This window comes from Peromyscus leucopus, chromosome 4, assembly GCF_004664715.2.
Source record: "Peromyscus leucopus breed LL Stock chromosome 4, UCI_PerLeu_2.1, whole genome shotgun sequence".
Lineage (NCBI taxonomy): Eukaryota > Metazoa > Chordata > Mammalia > Rodentia > Cricetidae > Peromyscus > Peromyscus leucopus.
The window spans coordinates 79,363,536-79,384,934 of NC_051066.1; the positions used below are offsets into that span (position 1 = coordinate 79,363,536).

The following is a 21,399-nucleotide window of genomic DNA, read 5'->3' on the forward strand; positions in this document are numbered from 1 at the left end:
ATATCCATCTACTTTACACTTCAATTGAAAGCTTGTGGAGAAATATATATTCACGGGTATGTTTTAGCTTAGCTCTGGATTTGACCCTAAGCACCAAGACAGAAGTCCTGAGTCACAGCTCTGCTCTAATGGAATGTTTCCCACATACATGCCCACAGTTCCACGTCCAAAGTTAAGGCCTTGAGAATAAGGTGGCCTTTGAGAACACTGACTGAAGCTGGCTCGGGTCAACTAGCATTTCTTTCAAAGTCTCATGTTACACTTTTCAACAATCCGTGTGACTTCCCTAGTCTCCATCCATGAATGGCAAACAGAAATACTGCCAAGAAACTCAAATTTTCCCGAAAAAAAGGGTCATGGCTATGCTATGGTTTCAGGTATTTCTGGCACAGTGTGCCAGGCTAGTCTGAAAAGGTGACTAGTCGGGGTCAGCCCGGCTCTACCTCAGGTTCACACACACAAGCAGTTGGACTTTGGGCAAGTTACACAAACATATTGTACTATGTTCTCATTCACCTAACAAAATTCCTAACAGAAGGTGGCTCTCTGCATCAAATGGAATGTCAATGCTCAAGTAATTTGATAATGCCAACCATTCCCATCTCTGCCCTTATGAAATACTGAAGTGGAAAAAAAGTCAGCAAGCTGTTTGCTGCAATATATATATTTTAATTCAAAGTGAATCAACAGTAATACACCATAAATTCTTATTTTGACACTCACCAAAATAGTCACCTGGAAAACCCGCTTTTTGTGACAAAGTACAGAAGGCTTGGTCACATTTAAATCACTGAGAACTAGAGAGAAATACTATCGCAAACTGTAATAGACATTACATCCATAAAAATTTTCCCAGTCCTTATTGTAATATTGCACAGTGCAATTGCTACATGGCAAACTAGTGTAGCATAGAAGTAAAGCAAAAACAAACCAAAGAGAAAAGCCACAAGGGTAAAACTGTTCAACAGTTAACAGTTCAAACTAAGTCATTGGATCTATAAGGGATCATTAAAATGAATCTTCCTACACCTTGCAGTGTATGATTTAACTTTTACAGAACACAAGCCAAGTTTAAAATTAGCAGTAGAAATATTAAAATGAAAAGGTTTTGCTAATAGAGTAACATATTTAATACCCTGAAGAAAGAAATCTAAATATCAAAATAATTGATTAAAAATTCACTTGCAAATTAGCACACAAATATGCAACTTGGAAATCATGCAGTGTTTTATTTAAGAAAACATTAAAACAAAACTATTAAAATAGTTTTAAAAGGGTAAAATCTAGATTCTTCTGCCAATATGCTAAAATTGGACTTCAGGGGGATTCTGAAGTTTTAAATTTCAAAACATATTAAAAAGCCCATGATTGCAATTAATTAAGAGCAGTGCATTTACTGTGACATGCCTTTAAAAAGCATTACTGTGGTATGAAAATGTTGACTCTTACCATCTACTGTCCATTTAACAAGGCTGCTCCAGTCATGAACTTAATACAGGAAATGCATCATTTCTGGGCAGTAAGCACAGCTTACGGGCTACTTCCGTGCCTGTTGTGACACAATCTTTGTACTTGGTGTTTCTAAAACATCCATCACCAGCACTAAATCTTTTCCAAGAAGTGAGCAGACATCAGTAACTTGCTGGACCATGTAACTCAAATGAGAAGAGCAGCAGTTACTTAAATAGTGACTCCACAAATGTGTCATCTGTAAATAGTCTAAATTAATCTCGGTCTACTCCTTTTGTAATGTGTGTTTTATATATTTTTATTTGTATAAAATGCATAGAATCAATTACTAAAAACACTGAAACTTGTGGGGGAATCAAGTCCTTCATTTTCAGTGACTAAAAATGTGCTGCTGGTTTTTACTTTATGATCTAATACTGTAATTTTTTAAAATCAACTTCAGGCACGTTTATGTCTTAGATGATTATTAAATAAAACACTGCTTATGTCAATGGAGTAAAGAAAAATGTATCATTAGCTTATCGTCAGCGCTGTACTAGAGCTGTACTTGTGGTATGCAACTTGCTTAGTAAAGAAATGCTGTCGATTCAAAACATTTGGAGTTTTACACTCAAATGTTTTGTACTGTTTATTCCAGTAAATGCTGTAAGATTATATTCCAGACTTTAAGGAAAAAAAGTTAAGTCAAGCCTGCAAGATACAGCTTTCTCAAGTGTCTACAATGCCAGTATGAAAATAAAAAATTAAGTTACATTGATACATCCAAGTTTTTATATGCAGTGATGAGCACAAACATTAATAGAGATAAAATACTGATGCAAATAACACACCCCAAAATAACATAGGCAATTGTTTCCATCATTTACAATACAGTAGTTACAATGACACTCCAAACAGAAAAGCAAAGTAAAAAAATCAAAACCCCAGCTTCTATCTCGTGTAATTAGACTTATACAGAAATCAGAAGGCTAAATAACAACTAGTTAATCACCTAATTTCACAGCTATCTGAAGTGGCAATCGTTATATAGCAGCTTATCTATGATACATTCAAGATAAATGATACAATTTATTACTTGCCTGGAAGCTAAAACACAGCCTTGGTTTAATACCTTTCCTTAAATTCCACCTCTACACTACAATATACTTGAGGTCTATGCAAAAAGTAGCTACCTTTTATATAAGAAATGGATGATTAAGTCTTTGGTGCTGTAAAAGCAACTTCATTTAAACATCACCACCATCACCACCAAGGGGAGGGGGAAGGGAAAAACCCAATACACACTTCCTAAGAGAAAAAGCATGTAATTTCTGTCCCTGACGGAATGTATTAAATAAGCAAACACCACCAACAAGCAAAAACGAGTACTACAATGTAAAAATACTTAAAATAACCAAAACCAAAAACCTTCTCACATGCATAAATGAAAAATTGCACACAAAGAACTCACATCTTTTCAAGCTTCAATAGTAAATATTCTGCTACTATGTATTAAATACTGCATGGTCTGCCCAAGCTAAGATGAAATCACATCATGAATCAATGAGCATTTTGCATTTTCTTTCATTATCTACTCAAGTCATGCCTACTGCACTTCTAAACATTTTATGAAGTCCAATTATACAGCAAACACTCCCAAAATAAACTTAGGTTGTATTGCAGTTTCACTTAATAGTATATAAAATGCTGTGCTGTGACAGATATCAACTACCCATTAGTTACTGAATCAAGTTTTCTTAAGCACTACTAACTGCTTGCTTTTCTTGAAGCTAGATCATTCTGAAAAAAATCAGACAGCAGAATTCAGCTATAGCAAACATGCTGCCCTCTTACTAAGGAAAAAGCAGCTGCTATCTGAAATCATACCACACAAAGCCAAAAGGAACAGTACTCTACTGAAATGAAACTAAAGAGTAGGTCTGAATTTTAAGTGCTGCAGTCCTCAACATTTACAGATAGGTAATAACTTGAACAACCTCAAATATTTAAGGCACTATGTGTGGGAACGGTTTACAATGCAGCTGAGATTATTAGAACAACATTAAGAGCCAAGTCTAGGCAACATTTTGCCCATGCAAAAGACACATGCAAATGTAAAGAACAATAGCTCAATTGCTTAGGTTAAGTGCCCCAACATGTACACACTAAGACACAGACAATACAATTCACTCGTATGCTGTAATTCTGACACATGTGCATCTGTTGCTCTAAAGTCTAGACACAGAATGGCTTCCCAAATGTGGACGTGTCTTGCACTAGTTAGAAGGCAATTTTATAAAAAATAGCAGGAGCAAAACTGGACTTCTGCTCCCATAAGTCACCTGTCTAGAGTTACTACGTAAGAAGATACATGACCAAAGACAAGTTATACCAAATGTGCAAAACACATTAAAAGTGAGAGTTCTTTTAAAGCTCAAAGTTGTTTAAATTGCACCCAAGTCTACATGATTCAAAAATAATTTTCTTGTGCCATGGCTAATATTTATTAAATACCATGTTTTTATTTTTAATCAAACGTTTATATCATTGAGCTTCCTCAATATACTGTTTTTGAGTTTTCACATATATGGATACTGGCTGAGTTTTGTTGGACTCAATGGAAATCCAGTATACGCAGGTGATGCTGCAATGTAAGAATGTGGAGGGAAGATTGGTTTGTACTGAGTCTGATGAATGGTTGGGGATGGTAACAGACGGGGATTTATGCCCACTGGGACTTGGTGAACTATGCCACTGGGATGGGAGATATTGTAAGTTGGATGCTGTAACATAGGTCTTGAGGTACACGGAGAGGCTAGGAGGTGGGCCACTGGTGCAGCACTACTGAGGGTAGCTGATGATGGGTATGGAAGGAGAGTAGGCTGTCCTCCGAGGTGAGTATTTCCAGCCAGATGGGCATGTACTGCTGTGTGGTTAGGACTTCCGTGAGAAAGAGTGAATGGATTACTGGTAACACTAGTAGGAATATATGCTTGCTGTCTTCGATGCCCAAAGTTTCCATTCCACTCTTGATGCCCGGTTCCAAAATGCTGAACCTGATCACAAAGAAAAACATGACTAAACAGCACATTCTATGAGATCAAAGTAAAGACCAGAGGGACTGTGACGGGCAGCTCACACTGAACCTCTCAGAGTCTAGTTTACTAAGGAAAAGGAAACACATTAACATTTTCCTACTTCTTACAAGTTGTTACCACTTCCAGCTAGCACTGTTATCTGTTACCAATCCCTACAATTTATATAGCACTTATATGTAAAGCTAACATTCATGCATGCCATTTTATTAAATTCCAAAACAATCCCATGACATAATTATCCCCATATCCTGCTCAATATACACTCATCCCACACCACATACCACACACATACACAAAATCAAAAACTAAAATAATAAAGTAAAAGGAAATAAACCACTAAGCATAAATCCCACAAGCCTACAAATGCACACAGGAACACACCTGGCTGAAGTTCAAATGCTGCTGCTGGAATGCTGATGTGGGTTTTTGCTGACGAGCACCCGAGGCAGAAGGCTGGTTCAGCTTTCCAGGGGCAGGCTGTCCTTTTATTAATGGCTGGCATGTAGAATCTAGCAACAATAACCACCACACACAGACAAATTACAGAGTTGTGATTTCTGCTTCTCTAATGAAAATTAGACATGTGCTTACAAATTTTACACAACAGTGATTGAAAAACCTTAATTTAAAATTTAAAGAGAAAGTCATTCGGATGACATTTGAAGAGTTGTTTTTGTTTTTGTTTTCTGTGTAATAGATATGACAAGGTCAAGATGAGAATCCAAAGATGACCTTTGACAATCTAAATTCAGGCCATTAAAGGAGTCAGGGAACTCAGTTTACCTGTGCTTGCCATGTGCTCATCGACATTCAGTCCACTTTCTGTTCCCACTGGTGGCTCCACAGCAGTGCCAACAGCTGGCTTGGCTTCTGTGCCAGCACAAGTCCCCAGCTCTGCGTTTGAGTGAGTGTCCTCCACAAAACTGCTCTCTGCAAATGGACTGTCATGCCCCGAGGAGTCTGATGTTGGGGAGCCATCCACAGTCTCACACCCACTTTCTTGTTCATCATCTGACATACTACAAGAAAACATGGTTAGGTTTTTAAAAGTCTCTAGCACACTAATGACATGCTTAGTTATTTTATATATATTTTGTCCTTGGCCAATGTTATTTTTTCCCCACAGTATTTCCAGAGTCTAATCAGGCAGATAAACCAAATTCTTCCACTTCAGGAATACCCCTTTGGCACTTAACTATTTCTCCTTTCCTTCACATTTGCTCCATCATAATAGTTCATAAACTTCTTTATAATTCTTTAAGATAAGAAGTACTCTTCTAGATCCTAGGAAGATATCTCAATTGTTAAAATGAGAACTTGCATTTGGATCCCAGCACCCACATAAAAACCTGAGCACATGCAGCAAGGCAGAGGCAGAGGCAGAGGAGCCCTGGAGCATGCTGCTCAGCTAGTCTATCAAACAGGTGAGGCTCCAGGTCCAGTAAGAGATCCAAAAACATGGGGGAGAACAACTAAAGAAGACAGCCAGCACTGGCCTCAGGTCTCCAGAGGCACACGCACAAATGTTTACGCATGCACAAATACATACACATAAGCATAAAAAACAGAAACAAACAAAAAGTTGTTCTAGATAACCTGGACGAGATGTACAAACACATGAACTAGGGACTTGCATATTTCAGATCCAACTGTAAGGTTAAGTGTCCTCCTGAAAGGGCTTTCAACCCCAAGTCCTGAATCCCACTCTTCCCACTACCTCAGCCCTCACAAGACCCCACTCCCTGGGATTTCCACATCACTGTCTGTTTTAATCATTCATTTCAGTCTCAACAATGTGAGGCATCTCTTCTTACATGTATACTTTCTTTTCACTCTTAAACCTACATGCATATGTCCATGTTTTATGTGTGTATTTTTACGTAGCTGTTATGTGTATATTTTTGTATGTATCGACTTTAAGCAACACAATAAGCAACCTATAAGAAGATGCATTTCATTAAAGCCTGTTTATGTCTTCTGCAGAGTTTTGGCTAGTAAGTACTCCAACCACAGCTCCTGACTAAAAGGAAAGGAAAATGTATCAAATAACTTTAAAGTCCAGTATGGTAGCACACTCCTTTAGGACCAGCACTTGGGAGGCAGAAGCAGGTGGATCTCTGAGTTCGAGGCCAGTCTGACCTACAAAGTGAGTGCCAGAACAGCCAGGGCTACATAGAGAAGCCGTGTCTCAAAAACAAACAAACAAACAACAAAAAACCCACTAACTTTAAAATCCTTTTCAAATATTGTCAGCAATTTTTATAATATAAAATCAAAATATTTCGGGCTGGAGAGATGGCTCAGAGGTTAAGAGCACTGACTGTTCTTCCAGAGGTCCTGAGTTCAATTCCCAGCAACCACATGGTGGTTCACAACCATCTGTAATGACATCTGGCACCCTCTTCTGTATACATAATAAATAAATAAATCTTTAAAAAAATCAAAATATTTCATAAAAAATTGTTATGGCTGCCAAGTGTGGTCTCATACCTTTAACCTAGCACTTGGCAGGCAGAGGCAGGAGGATCTCTGTGAGTTTGAGGCCAGTCTGGTGAACTGAGTGAGTTCCAGGACAGCCAGGACAGTGAGGGCTGTTACACAGAGAGATTCTTTCTCCAATACACCTCCCTGCTAAGAAAACTGTTGTGGCTTATCTCTCAGTATGTTAGCACATTGTGCTGGTCAGGAAACACTCTCTCAGGCACTGCATGCCCCCACAAGGCAATACCAAAGGAGGCAGACAAATCGTTCCTAACGGTTGAGATACAAATCAGAGTGGCTACTCTGTAAGTGGGCCACTCAGTGCTTCTTCACGTAAAAATGTACTAGTGCTTTCATTTTAAATGAAAGGTTTCGTTTGTTTATTTGAGATAGGGTCTCACTATGTAACCCTGGAAGGCCTTGATCTCACAGAGATCCTCTGCCTCTGCCTCCCAAATTCTGAGATTAAAGGCATGCACCACCACAAATTGGAGCTATTTTAATGGGGAAAAAAGTGATTACTAAAACCATAAGCTTACAAAACTGTGTAGTTCAAAACCTGTGTGCAAAAGAGCAATCACTGTCTGGCCGACACTCACTCACACATGACAGAAGAAATGAGGCCTTTAGCAGACTCAACTTTTACAACAAGCTACTATTAAAATTCCTTTACCTGTTCGGTCTCTTGCAAGGGGACGGGCTGGACCGGCCAGAGGAGCTGGTGCTCAGAGTGCTATCAGGACTGCTGAGTGAACACATCCGATCAATATTCAAAGTGCTTTGGCAAGCTTCACAATCTAGACTACCTTTACACCTAGTGAGGAGGGAGGGAGGGAGGCGTGGGTCAAGAGTGAGAAGATATCCTCACACCAGCCAAACTTTACAGTGCAGAAAGGCAGGAAACAGTTCAGAAGGAGCTCCCTGGACCCAAACTTAGAAATTCAGATAGAGGGCTACAACTACATTATGGACGCTGACAGAGATTATGCCCCCAAAAGGTGATCCATGCATGCAGTTCAGAGTGAAGGCTGAGCATCCGGCACTTACTCTCCGAGTGAATGTCTGGCTGAGGTCTCTTCGTCATCAGTGTCACTGCTAATGGTGATCACACTCACGGCAGGACTCGGGGAGTCGGCAATGATGATGGTTTGCCGCTGTTTGTCTGAAACAGAAGTGTCCTGTCTGACAGACGCTTCCTGGCAGTTCCGTGCCTCTCCTTCTGAGGTATGATTGTCCTGTGTTTCTACACAACTCACTTCCTCAACATCTTTCCCATTGATTATCTTTGGAGAAATAAATGCTGAATGTGGGATATTGGTATTCTGCAATGAATTACTCCTGCAACCAAAGAAATAATTTGTAATCTCTATAATCAAAATAGAGAAATGATATTTCTTGAAGATATTTTGTAAAACCAAACAAAGCAAACTTTTCACGTGTTCATGGATGTAACACACTGATACCAAGAGTGTTGTGAATTATAAAATATTATTTCTAAAATATTGTTGTAGTTTGCATTTACATACTTTTTTGTATGTGTGATATCCAAATGTCTAGAGTTGCTATATTACAGGTAGATAATAATCAAAGGGCAATAAAGACAATCTTACCAACTGAAAGCATTTATTTCCTCTCTTCCTGGCTCCCATTCCATTAGTTTTACCAAAATACCTCTGAGAAATTAAGAAGGGAGCCGGCTTAGTGTTTGTATAAAGGCTACAGAAGAGGTCATTTTTGAACACAACAGAGTGACCCTTTAGTGTACATGCAAATTTTATTTCCAAGCCTAATTTCAATTGCAGAGGAAAGTTAAGGTACACTAATACCAACCTGTTCTGGCAAAGCTTGTTTTTCTTGGTAGTGGCAGGCTGAGGCCAGACGACATGTGCAATGCCCACGCTGATAGGCTGAGGGGCCGATAATGTCATCTGATTGGTTAGGAGAGGTTGGGGCATCACCGAGTTGTAATGACTGCTGTGTGGAATCATTTTCCTGTGGAGCAAGTTTAGAAGATTGAATCCCTTTTACTTGATCTGTCTTTGCATATAATTCCCAGGGACGGTCTGCTTTGGACTCACCCCCAGTCTCCAAGCCTCTGTGAACCAGCCAGTCCTTCTGAAGTCAGGGTTGCAGCGGCAGGAGCCATGGGTGTTACCTGCTGCCAGGCAGGTATCAGCATCTGCTGTGTTCTCCCAGACCAGGTCTGCTGCATCCAAAAACAACCCAATGAAACCAAGGTACAAATAACACGTCCCGGATTCACAACAGTTAAGGTAACAATCAGTGATTGCTGCCTCCCCACACATCGCTCTCACTACCTCCCAGAAGTACGAACTGACACACGAGTTGTACCTATGTTAGAAAAGGAGAACACATATGTACAGGAAGACTCAACTATGACCAACCTGTGACAGGACTCCAGGTCGGATCTGCAGCGGCTGCACAGCTGGGGCCTGAGTCACAAGCGGGACTGTATTGTCCACCCGTATGGAGTAACTGGTGGGTTTACCATGCGCTGCAGGGATACCTGGGAAATACAACAGTCATTCAATAGGAAACACAGCTGGCTTGCATAACTTAGAAAAGTACTTTAAATGTATGAAAGGTTTAAATTCTGATTCAGATTGTGCCTGCTTCTACATAAAAATAACAGTAATCTATTAGTGAAGATGGGTGTTTCCTATCTGTTTTGTGATATTTTTCTCAAATACTGATGCTAAATTACTTCATCTTTTTTTAAAATGTGCTTCAAAGCAGAATCCCTTCTTCTTCCTGCCACTTCTCATTTCCATCTCAAGTTTGCTACCGTGGCATTATTTCCCTCTCCATTTTTCTACTATGATGAGGGCCTAGAAAGATGGGATGAGGCTCAAGATCTTCATAATAACCTAGTAAAGAAATGTGCTTCTTTTACACAAACTCTTTCCTATGCCTACGCCATTTCTTCAAAACTGTCAGGACCTCACACACTTCTCACCAAAAGGGGGTGTATATTTCACAATTAATGGACAGATGGGGGGGGTTCTGAGTCACATAGATTTATATACTTGCTACCATATTTCAGCCTCCACAGGAGTAGCAAAAACCACTCTACTGCCTAATGTGACAATCCAAAAATGCCTTACCCCATGATATGATGGGCTGGTGTTCCTGGTAGAGAGCTGCTAGCACTACAGAACTAATGTTACCACTTTTATAAAGTGGTTCAAAAAATAAATAAATAAAATGGCATAGGAAGGACTGATGACCATTTAATTATGTTACTGTTAATATTTTCACTGTATCACAAAGCCACTCTGTAAATAACTCTTTTGTTGTTGTTGTTGTTGTTGTTGTTGTTGTTGTTTGTTTTTCAAGACAGGGTTTCTCTGTGTAGCGCTGGCTGGCCTCGAACTCACAGATCCTCTATTCTCTGTCTCCTGAGTGCTGGGATTACAGGTGTGGCCACCACCACCCAAAGTAATAACTACTCTTACAATATTGAATTTAAGTATTAAGCAGTGTCACACCCAACTTGGGAGCTTTAAGAACAAAATTCTGGAACATGCCCCAAGATCAGGGAAAAAAACAAACAAACAAACCTATAATCAATTCTCTATATCATATTCCAAACTTTATAGCAATCAATTTCATTATAGACTGGTACATCACTTAATGATGTGATACCTTCTAAGAAATGCATCATTGGACAAATCTGTCTGCTATGTGAGTAGTCATAGAGTATACTTACACAAACTAAGACAGATCCTATCACTATGCAATGTAATCTCAACAGCTAAAATTCAGCCCAATGGCACAGAGCTGTGTATTGTAGCATTTTCTTTCTCTTTTATTTTAGTGAAAGTGATATTAAGTGTTTCTCTTTAGTCATAAGAGATAAAATGCTGCAGTTGTTAGTTTTTTTCTATTGAAAAAAAATCCTAATTTTTTTATTGCATAACTCTATTGTTAAGTGCTAGTCATAAAGAAAACATTATTGTTTCCTGTTTATTTTCCTCAGACGTTTAGTTTATTGTCAATGTGCTCTATTTTCTGTGTCTACAAGTGGCCCCATAAACAATGCTCACTTCTCTGTATCTCCTCTCTTCCTATCACCTTTTTGATCAAAATCAATAGTTGGTTAAGATCCTAATTTTTCAGAGTTAAGTTAGCAAAATTGATTAGAATTGTTTTAATACTTGAAAACTAGGTACAAAGGTTGATTAAGAGTTGGGTGTAGCCGGGCGTTGGTGGCGCACACCTTTAATCCCAGCACTCGGGAGGCAGAGCCAGGCGGATCTCTGTGAGTTCGAGGCCAGCCTGGCTACAAGTGAGCTCAGAAAGCGCAAAGCTACACAGAGAAACCTGTCTCGAAAAACCAAAAAAAAAAAAAAAAAAAAAGAGTTGGGTGTAGTGGCACACTGAAATCCCAGCACTTGTGTGGTGGAAGCAGTATGATTTCAAGCTTAAGGCTGCCCTGGGCTACAGAATCAGATGATGTCTCCAAAATGAAGAGCAAATCAACGAGACAAACAAAAGGACCAATACTGAGTTTCTAGAGATGCTAAGACAAGTCTTGGCCAAACACTACATTTAAGCCATTAATATATTTGCTAACAAATATACAAAGTTATTCCATAACAATTTTAAGTTAAATAAAAAGATAAAGATTTGTCTTATCACACATATCTCCTATGTCTCTTATGTCATTAATATATGACAGGCTCTGAAAAACACAGCTATTCCAATGCAGGTGGGTGACTCTCACATGGCTTCGACACAGGAGAAAAGACTGGTCAGAACCAAAAAAATCTGCTTGCCAACATAGACTATAAGAATAAGCAAGAAGTCAAAGTATACCACTCACTTTCTCTAGTACATGCACAAAGAGTATAATATAGTATAAAATATTAGCACTCATTGAATCTAAAATGGAAAACATAGTATTTTTCAACTTTCTCATGCTTGAAATTTTTTTATTTTTATTTTTATTTTTTGACTGTTTGAAATTCTTATAGTTAAAAACAAGAAAAGTTTCTGGTGGTGGCACATGTCTTTAGTCCCAGCACTTGGGAGGCAGAGGAAGGTGGAGCCTGAGTTCAAGGTCAGCCTGGTCTACAGAGGATAGCCAGGGCTACATAGAGAAATCCTGTCTTGGGCTAGAGAGACGGCTCAGTGGTTAAAAGCATTGGCTGTTCTTCCAAAGGTCCTGAGTTCAATTCCTAGCAACCGAATGGTGGTTCACAACCATCTGTAATGAGATCTGGTGCCCTCTTCTGGCCTGCAGGCATAACACTGTATACATAATAAATAAATCTTTAAAAAAAAAAAAAAGAGAGAGAGAGAGAGAAATCCTGCCTCAAAAACAAATGAACAAATAAACAAAAAAACAAGCAAATGCACAGTATCTCTAAGAAAGCTATCAACTTAAAATATAAGCATTTCTGTTACCAGAGAGAAAGTTGTTATAAACACCTCCTGCAGTGATAGGTATGTGACAACACTTAGAAACAGCCATTCCACAATGGCATCTTAATATTGCATTACTGGAGTTACGGATGTAGCGTTATGATAGAGAGACTGCCTAGCATTTGTGCACCATGCCTTGAGTTCAGTCTAAGGGGTTCAGGGGTGAGGAGTTGATATATTGATTAATAGCCATCTTAGGTTGTGCGAGTATACTCTGATGTTCACAATGACCACATCACCTAGTGACATTATTTCTCGGACTGTATCTGTCTTTTAGAAGTCATGACTATATATACACTTGCTGAAAGAAGAGCTACATGAGAAAATAACTAGCTAAAACTGTTTCCCATCTGCTATTACTAGTCAATTAATTCAACATAAATATTCTTGTTGTTTTGTTGAACTATGTGTGGGAAATGTTAAAATAAACTTTTTAAGAAATTACTCAATATTAAGACAAATTAAATTTTTCAAATAATCTTCTGAATCTACAAATCAGAAATAGAAATGACCATAATATCACCTCTCTAGTCTATTTTCCTTTATAAATGCTAAAAAATGTTAAATCTCAGTGGCTTTCTAAATAGCAAAATCACAAGTGTATTTTCAGGTCACTGATGCGACATCAGTCGCTGTCACTAAAACTGTACAGCACTGCGGCAAAGCTGGACACAGCATTTGGAGCCTTCTCCGTGAACAACCTGCTGCTTTCAGGTGGCACAGGCCAGGGTGTGGTGGTGCATGACTTTAATCCCAGCATTCTGATGCAGAGGCAGCCGGATGGTGAGGTGAGCACCAGGTCAACCTGGCTACATAGTGAGAAGTTATCTTTAAGAGAGAGAGAGAGAAACACACCTAAATTATATTCTAAATGAAAACATACCTTGAATAGCTGGGGGACAGATAATCAGGGTCTGATGAAAAGCATCACCACAACCAAACTGTGCAGTTCCCGCCTGCAGAGGTATCCCATGGTGCACAACTGAGTGAGCAGATGTGGTTAATGCCTGAAACAATCAATGTACTCCACATTATGTAGGGCAGTCTTCCAGTCGCTACAAATATACTATAAATCCATACTTAAAATCATAGTCCACAATACAAATGAACCCAGAAAATGAAACAAAAAGCAGACTGATCAACTTAAATTGGGTTCAGTGAACTCTATTTTTGATAGAGTTTTGGTCCTAACAGCAGAGAAGGAAGGTTTGAGAGCATGAACTCAAAAGGTATATTCTACTTGGTTTAGCTATAACAGAATAGACACACTAAGTGCTCACCCTCACTGCATCTGCTGCTCACATGATGCTTCTGCATCTCCAAGCAAAGCGAGAATCAGAAGACAAGAGTACGAACAACTGTGAACTCTCACCTGGTTTCTCAATGTCCCGATTTTGGTCAGGTTTGCCGTGAGAGCAGCAGTGCTGTTTGAGGCGACCGGCCGTAACAGTGACATTTTACCATGACTACTTGTTTCACATGAACTTGGGTGGGACTTACAAATATCCATAATATGAAAACAGGACTTTACACTGCACAAGAAGAAGTGGAAAGTATTGTAACATTATTTAAAATGTTTAGTTTAAGATTACTCTATAAAAGAAAAATTATTTGGAAAAGAATAAATTCTATTTATTTCTTATAGTTTTTCTAGCAGAAATTTCTATAAGAAAAATATTAAAGCGAATATACATGATGCTGGTGAGATTTTTAAGAGAGCAAAACAGCACTATATACTTTTTGATTGGTACACAATAATTTAATGATCTCTACTTTATATAATTTGTCCTAAATTTTAGTAGGCAAATGATATTAATGATACCAAGAATGTCATTAGGATGTTATTTTCAAAGTAGTTATTTATGGAAATCCACAGAATATCTTCAGTGTTTAAGGGAAGTATACCTGGGTTTTATAAAGTATTAATACAAGGGCATTTCACAATAATGAATACTGGTTCATTCTCACAATGACTTTCATTATGTTTTTAAAATAGTAGTTCAGTTGCTTTAAGTTGGGGGAGTGTTTGTTACTGTTTTAAGTGATGAGTTTCGCTGTGGCATCTGCACACATAGGAATCATTATGCTTCATTTTTATTCCTTGCCCTCCTGCTCTCTCCCATGCCCCTTCCTCCTACTCGCCTCTTGCTGGTCCATTCCTCCCCCAGAACATTCTTTTCTTCTGCTCTGATGTCACGTGGTTCTATTACCTTTGCCAATCCAGAAAGATCACAAAAACATTACAAATTTTACTTAAGGCAGCCAACAAGGCCTTCAGAATGACAAGACCTTCTAGAACTCAGAGAAGCAAGAGAAGAAAGAAATCAAGAGATACATAAGGAAAACAGACAATAGAGTTAGAGGTCGCAAAGGACAGGACCCAGGGAGGGCCAGCGAAAACAGAAATGGGGCTCCCTTCAGAGTGACCTCCAACATGCATTTCCGTACCCTCACTGCTCCAGGAGGGACACTCCCATTTTCAATGTGACACTTGGGGTCAGGAGTGGAACTGCCCTTCAAACTGTGTGCTAACTCCACTCTGCCATATTCTAACTAGTCTATGCAACCTCAGCCAGGTTAGCTCTATCTCTTTAGATTGATTTATTAGTGTTTAGTGAAGACACTGATTTTCTATATCCCTACCATTATTAAAAAAAAAAAAAAAAAAAAAACTAAAACTATGAAAGATTATAAAGTGACATACTGGTTGCTGTGAGGGAAATCTAGAAGATGCTTCATGTTAACGAACGGGTGGTTCAGCGTCTCAATTGGAGTAATTCTTAAATCTGCATCAATCAGCAACATTTTCTTCAACAGACTAACAAATTCTCTTCTATCAGCTTTCTCAGCCAAAAGATCACTTCCTTCCAGATCCATCACTGTGTTCACCTAGGACATCAAAGTTTCAAGCCATCAAATAAGGATAAGCCATAGAAAGAAGGGTTTGTTAAAATTTAACATCTTAAAAAAATTCCAGGCAACTAGTTATTTGACACAAAATGAACTGAAATTCAAAAACCTACAAAATCTTCTGAGGTAACAAACAGGATTCAAAGTGGGAAATCTAAGAAAAAAAACTTGTTGGGCAGTGGTGGCGCACACCTTTAATACCAGCACTCAGGAGGCAGAGGCAGGAAGATTTCTTTGAGTTTGAGGCCAGCCTGGTCTACAGAGTGAGATCCAGGACAGCCAGGAGTACACAGAGAAACCCTGTCTCAAAAAAAAAAAAAAAAAAAAAAAAAACCCACTTTGTTATTGCTGTGAATGAGTGAGTTTGTCTGTGTGAATGCTTGTCTGTCTCTCTGTGTGAGTGTGTGTGTATAACTGTGTTGAGTGTGTGTTATCTCTGTGTATATGTAAGCATCTGTGTGTGTCTGTCTTGAGTGTATGGGGTGGTGTGTGTGTGTGTGTGTGTGTGTGTGTGTGTGTGTGTGTGTGTGTACGTACGCGTGCACCTGCCTGTGTGGACATCTTTATGGACTAGGTTCTTCCCTTCCCTTTAAATGTGTTCCAGGGAGAGAACTCAGGTCACCAGGTTTACATGGCCAATGCTTTTTCCCACTGAGCCATCTCACCAGCCCAAATGTTGTTGACTAAACACAGACCAATTCTACTACGACAGGAAAAGAAGTCTTCCTGTTCATTTTCCTCTTGAAGACAAAACAAAAACAAATAAAAAAAAAAAAAAAAGTTAGAAAGGCAAATTTAAAATTTGATAAAGACAAATACAATTTAACTTGAAAGTTTGAACTTTTTGAATTCTGTTTGAAACACTTCAAAAGTAAGCATTTAGAAAACGAGTGACAGCCAGGCAGTGGTGGTGCACACCTTTAATCCCCACACTCAGAAGGCAGAGGCAGGTGATCTCTAAGTTCGAGGCCAACCTGGTCTACAAAGTGAGTTCTAGGACAGCCAAGGCTACACAGAGAAACCCTGTCTTGAAAATTTTTTTAAAAAAAAAGGTAGAAAATGAGTGATGTGTTTGAATCCTTGGCCCTCTAGGATCATCTTCAGCACACAAGATTAACAAGGTGACTGTAATACTCACATGCGCTATATCGTCCAGACTGTTGAATATGTACTTTCTGGCTTCTTTAGACTTCATTCCTGTCTCTACCTCATGCTCTTCCAGTGTCTTATATATCAAAGAGAAAATAACATATTACTTGCCATATCCCAATTTCTATGCCTTTAAGCCTGACACATATAGCCTGATACTGAGTATAGTAGTTTCAAAAAGAGTAACAAGCAGAAATGTACTTTATAATAGAAATAAATAAATAAATATGAAGCCGGAACGGTGGATTCAGGAGGCCGACATAGGAAGATCAAGTTGGAGACCGCCCTGGGCTACATAATGAAACCCTGCTGTGCTGGTTAGTTTGTCAATTTGCCACAGCTAGGATCATCTTGGAAAAGGGAACCTCAGTTGAGAAAATATCTCCATCAGAATGGCCCCGTGGGCAAGTCTCGGGGCATTTTCTTGACTGACGACTGATGTAGGAGGGACCATCCTGCTGTAGGAGGGCCCAGCTCACGGGTGCTATGCCACACGCACCCTCACGTGTGGTCCTAGGTGACATAAGGAAGCACGTGGAGGGGCTGCAGAGACAGCTCAGGGGTCAAGAACACTTGCTGCTCGTACAGAGGGAACCAGGTTGTTTCCCAGAACCCACACGGTAGCTAACAAGAACAATAACTCCAGTTCCAGAGGCTCTGACACCCTCTAGAGGCACCAGGCACACGTGTATACATACATAGATACATGCAGGCAAAACACACATAAAAATTTTAAAACTCTAAAACAATTTTTTTAATTTAAAGGTGGTGGGAGGGAATGGGAGCATGCCAGTAAGCAGCACTCCTCCATTGGTTTCTGCTTGAGTTCCTGCTCTGACTTTCCTCAATGATGGACTATGATCAGGTTGCGAAAACCAAATAAAACCCTTTCTCTCCAAGTTGCTATTGGTCATGGTGTTTATTTCAGCTGGTAAAGGTAGTAGACAGATTCAGACCCTGTCCTATGGTGCTTATAAATAAATAAATAAATAAATAAATAAATAAATAAATAAATAAATAAATAAATAAATAAAGTGTGTATGTGTGCGTGCGTGCGTGCGTGCGTGCGTGGTGTGTGTGTGTGTGTGTGTGTGTGTGTGTATTTAATGACTTACCTTTAATCTCCAACCAGAATGAGACATATCTGTTTCTCTGCAGAAAAATCTTGTGGATTTTGTACCCACATTTAACAATTGTTCTCCTGGTAAACCTTGAGTCTGAGAAATGTATCGAATCTGAAAAATAATTTAAAAAAAATTTATTCTTTCATATGACAGGTATTAATCGAACATTTTATCAGTGACTATACTAGATCTCAGGTTAAGAAGAAAAATATACTATCTATGCCCTCAATAAATTCTCATTTATTGAGGAATCTGCAATGTTTTAAGTACACAGTAAATGTACATTGTAAGGAAAGACAGGGAAAGATAACTAAAACAATTATAGTCAAGAGTTGCCTGAGAAAAGCTTGATCTATATTAAAGTTACATGTAAATTATTAATGTAATGTAAAATATTAAAGTTCTATATAAATCAAGAGAGGAAAGCATGTTCAAAGCCTAGAACTATGGAGATTTACTAAGAGAGAAACAGTTAAGAGATGAAATTACCTTTGGGGATAAGGAGGAGAAGACTGGAGGTTTGAACCTATGGTCTCACACATGCTAGGAACGTGCTCTACCATTGGGCTATTCCCAACCCAGTAACTTACTAGGAAGGAAGGAGAGAATCTGGATTGATAGCCTAGATGAACTATTCTAGGGGGAGTGTAGACAGAGAGCCTCCTCGGTGACCTATGTGAGATTTCAACAGGTTACAGACCATCCTCCCAAGGACACACTGAAACCCCGCCCCACAGGGCCTCCTGCCCTGGTGTCCCACGGCACTCTTCCTTCTGTTCTGGCTAATATCACCTTGTTCATTATACTGTCCAAGCCAGTAAGCAACAGTAACTGTCTTTCCCAGCAACCCCCATCCTCCCAGCGAGACCTTTCTCCATCTCGCTTTCCACTCTGGTATAGGAACGTTTCCTTCCCCGCCTCTTACCCCCGTGACAGAGCCTGATACACACTGGGCCTTTGTAGTGGTTCTCACACTCTAAGAAATAAACACAGGCTAGAAATGGGAAATGGAACAGGACCAAAGGGTCCTCCATCTTCCTTCTTTCCAGTTGAGACACTCTGCTTTATTAAGTCGTCCATCTTTTCCTTCCTCCTCTAGTTCTTTTCTCAGATTAAGAGAAACCCTATATCTTCTAGCCTCAAAAATAAAAATAAAAAACTTGCCTCTTTAATAGTCACTTTTAAAAAGGCCTTTCATTACTTTCTTTTGGGTACAGTTGGAGGTGGGTGTTAAGAGAGAGTATTGCCGGGCGGTGGTGGCACACACCTTTAATCCCAGCACTCGGGAGGCAGAGCCAAGCGGATCTCTGTGAGTTCGAGGCCAGCCTGGTCTACAAAGTGAGATCCAGGAAAGGTGCAAAGATACACAGAGAAACCCTGTCTCGAAAAACGAGAGAGAGAGAGAGAGAGAGAAATACTTGTTAAGTAGCTCAGACTGGCCTCAAACCCAAAGCAATCATCCTCCCTCAGTCCCCCGGAGTGTTGGGGTTAGAAGAATATGCCACCGAATTTTAATTTCATACTAATGGCTACCATCTTTTTACTTAAAATGTTTGTTCATTCAGTGGACATAGTGGTGCATGTCTTTGATTCCAGCACTTGGGAGACAGTGGCAGGTAGATTTCGGTGAGTTCCAGTCTAGCCTGGTCTATAAAGCAAGTTCCAGGATGGCCAGGACTATATAAAGACCCTTTTTCAAAAAACCAAAAGACCACTTTGTTATTAAAGTTTTTACTATAACAAAAGCAAAACAGAAAAAATAAAGACTATTTTGCCAGTCATAGTAGCTCACACCCAGCACTCAGAAGGCTGAAGTGGCCTCAGATACCTCAGGTTTGGGAGGTGGGCGCAATAAAAATTCTGAGAGATATAAAATGCTATCATCTCAGGACAAAATGATACACGAACATGGGTTGTTCCATCCTGGAACCCAAATCTTAGGACAGAACAACAGGGCTGGTTGGGGTATTTAAAAACTAATGCAGATTTAGAAAAGCCCTCTCCAGGTGCTAGACTGACACTATTGGGTTGAGAGTGGAGTCCAGAAGGTAGCCATTACAGAAAGAGGACAAGAGTACAGAGCAGGTCTGCTTGTACCCTTTTACTTTTAATCCTTTCTCAGGGCTGCTTTGGGAGTATCATTACCCAATAGGCATGTGGAAGTGACCCACTGCTAATGGCTTCTGAAAGCAAACTGCCTGTGTTAGTTTCGCTTTCTTTTTGTTTTTGCTTTTTTGTTTTTTTTAACATGTGTCTCTAGGTGTGGTGTGGTATATAGATGCTTGTATGCATTGTGTGGGAGCATGTGTGGCGTGGGGGGAGTACATGTTCATCTATGTTTGCAGGTATAAAACCTTATCCTTGGTTGGATAAGGTTGTATTTTTCCCACAATTGCTCTCCATTCATTCATTGAGGCAGGGCCTCTCAGTTGAACTCAGAGTTGGCAGATATGGCTCCTGTCCTATACTTCTGAATTTGGGATTATGCCTACCCAACTTCATGGACTCTGGGGATCCAAACTCCTGTCCTCACACACACAAATGCAGCAAGGCCACTGAGCCCTTTCCTATAATCTAGGTCCTTATCTGAAAACAGAGAACAATAAGTATCACAGAGGTTATGAGAGGAATGTGAAGGGTTATAATCATAGTTTCTGGGCCAGAAAGGAACTCAGGAAATAAATTAGATATATTACTATTATTGCCCACTGCCAGTGTAAGGTTAAAAAAAAATCTTAAAAAAATTTTAAGATAATATACCAAGGCTAAGGATATAATTCAGTGGTAGAACACAGTTCAATCCTAAGCTTTGGGGGTAGGGAGATCACCAAGTTTTTAGTTGGGCATGTTGGCATACAACTATAATCTTAGCACTTGTGAGATAGAACCAGGAAAACCAGAAGTTCAAGGTCATCCTCAGCTACAAAGAAAGGTTGAAGTCATTCTAAGCTACCTGAGACTATGTTTCAAATAAATGAAAAAGGACCCAATAGTTCCTAATGCATTGAGGCAACTGATAACTGGAAAAAGGAACAGATAAATAAGAGAGAGTACATTCTACTAGTGACTACTACATCCCAAATTAGGTGACCACAATCCAAGAAGACAGATGAAATCTATGAAAATCAAACACTAACACTTGTAAAAACACTTCTCTTCACTGGGTAGCCCCAGCACTCAGGAAGGTGAGGCAAAAGTATGTATTTCTTTAGTTTTGGGAATAGCACAGGCCACTAGTGAATTCCAGGCCATCCTGGGCTATAGTGTGAAATTCTATCTCAAAAGGGGGAAAAATTTTCCTAAGATTAAGAACAAAATAAAGATGCACATCTCTACTCCTATTTATTTGTATGTATGTATTTTTAAAAATAACTATTTTAAAACCTGAATGAAAACTACAGTTATTGGTGCCTTGTGATAATGACTTTCTTTAGTTCCTTTGGAAGAACACTCTGAAAACATTGTTCTTTTAAACCAGGTAACACCTGTTCCAAATTTGGTTTGGTTCCTCCTACTCTTTTGTCTTAAAGGAAAAAAAAAATTACAAGATTTAGAGAAACCGGGTTTGGTTCAGACTTTTGTCTTTAAATTACCATTGTAACCTAACAAGTCTATTCATTTGGAGGTGGGGGATGCCATTTTCTCTCCTTCATATAAAGGAGGGAGTACAGTAGTAACTCACCTTTAAATTTCTGTTAGTACTAACATGAGCTGCCCAAGACACAGTATAACAGCAAGCC

The 21,399-nt window shown here is 39.3% G+C and overlaps 1 protein-coding gene across 11 annotated transcripts in view; it reads right to left on the bottom strand.

The window, feature by feature from the left end:
• Positions 1 to 648: 648 nt before the first annotated feature.
• Hipk3 (homeodomain interacting protein kinase 3) overlaps positions 649 to 21,399 on the bottom strand; it is a 73,717-nt gene continuing 52,966 nt past the window's right edge. For 6 of the 11 annotated variants that reach the window (XM_037205062.1, XM_028877895.2, XM_028877896.2 and 3 more), the window contains 14 exons: positions 17,651 to 17,770; positions 16,525 to 16,611; positions 15,181 to 15,365; positions 13,849 to 14,008; positions 13,360 to 13,483; positions 9,434 to 9,555; positions 9,107 to 9,234; positions 8,859 to 9,020; positions 8,639 to 8,701; positions 8,076 to 8,366; positions 7,702 to 7,842; positions 5,331 to 5,566; positions 4,929 to 5,056; positions 649 to 4,505 (listed from right to left, as the gene is read on the bottom strand). In XM_037205062.1, the coding sequence (XP_037060957.1) occupies positions 4,029 to 4,505; positions 4,929 to 5,056; positions 5,331 to 5,566; positions 7,702 to 7,842; positions 8,076 to 8,366; positions 8,639 to 8,701; positions 8,859 to 9,020; positions 9,107 to 9,234; positions 9,434 to 9,555; positions 13,360 to 13,483; positions 13,849 to 14,008; positions 15,181 to 15,365; positions 16,525 to 16,611; positions 17,651 to 17,770 (2,424 nt within the window). In that variant the 3' untranslated portion in view covers positions 649 to 4,028. The remainder of the gene's footprint in view (positions 4,506 to 4,928; positions 5,057 to 5,330; positions 5,567 to 7,701; positions 7,843 to 8,075; positions 8,367 to 8,638; positions 8,702 to 8,858; positions 9,021 to 9,106; positions 9,235 to 9,433; positions 9,556 to 13,359; positions 13,484 to 13,848; positions 14,009 to 15,180; positions 15,366 to 16,524; positions 16,612 to 17,650; positions 17,771 to 21,399) is intronic. The other 5 variants (XM_037205066.1, XM_028877901.2, XM_037205065.1 and 2 more) reach the window with 3 other exon arrangements.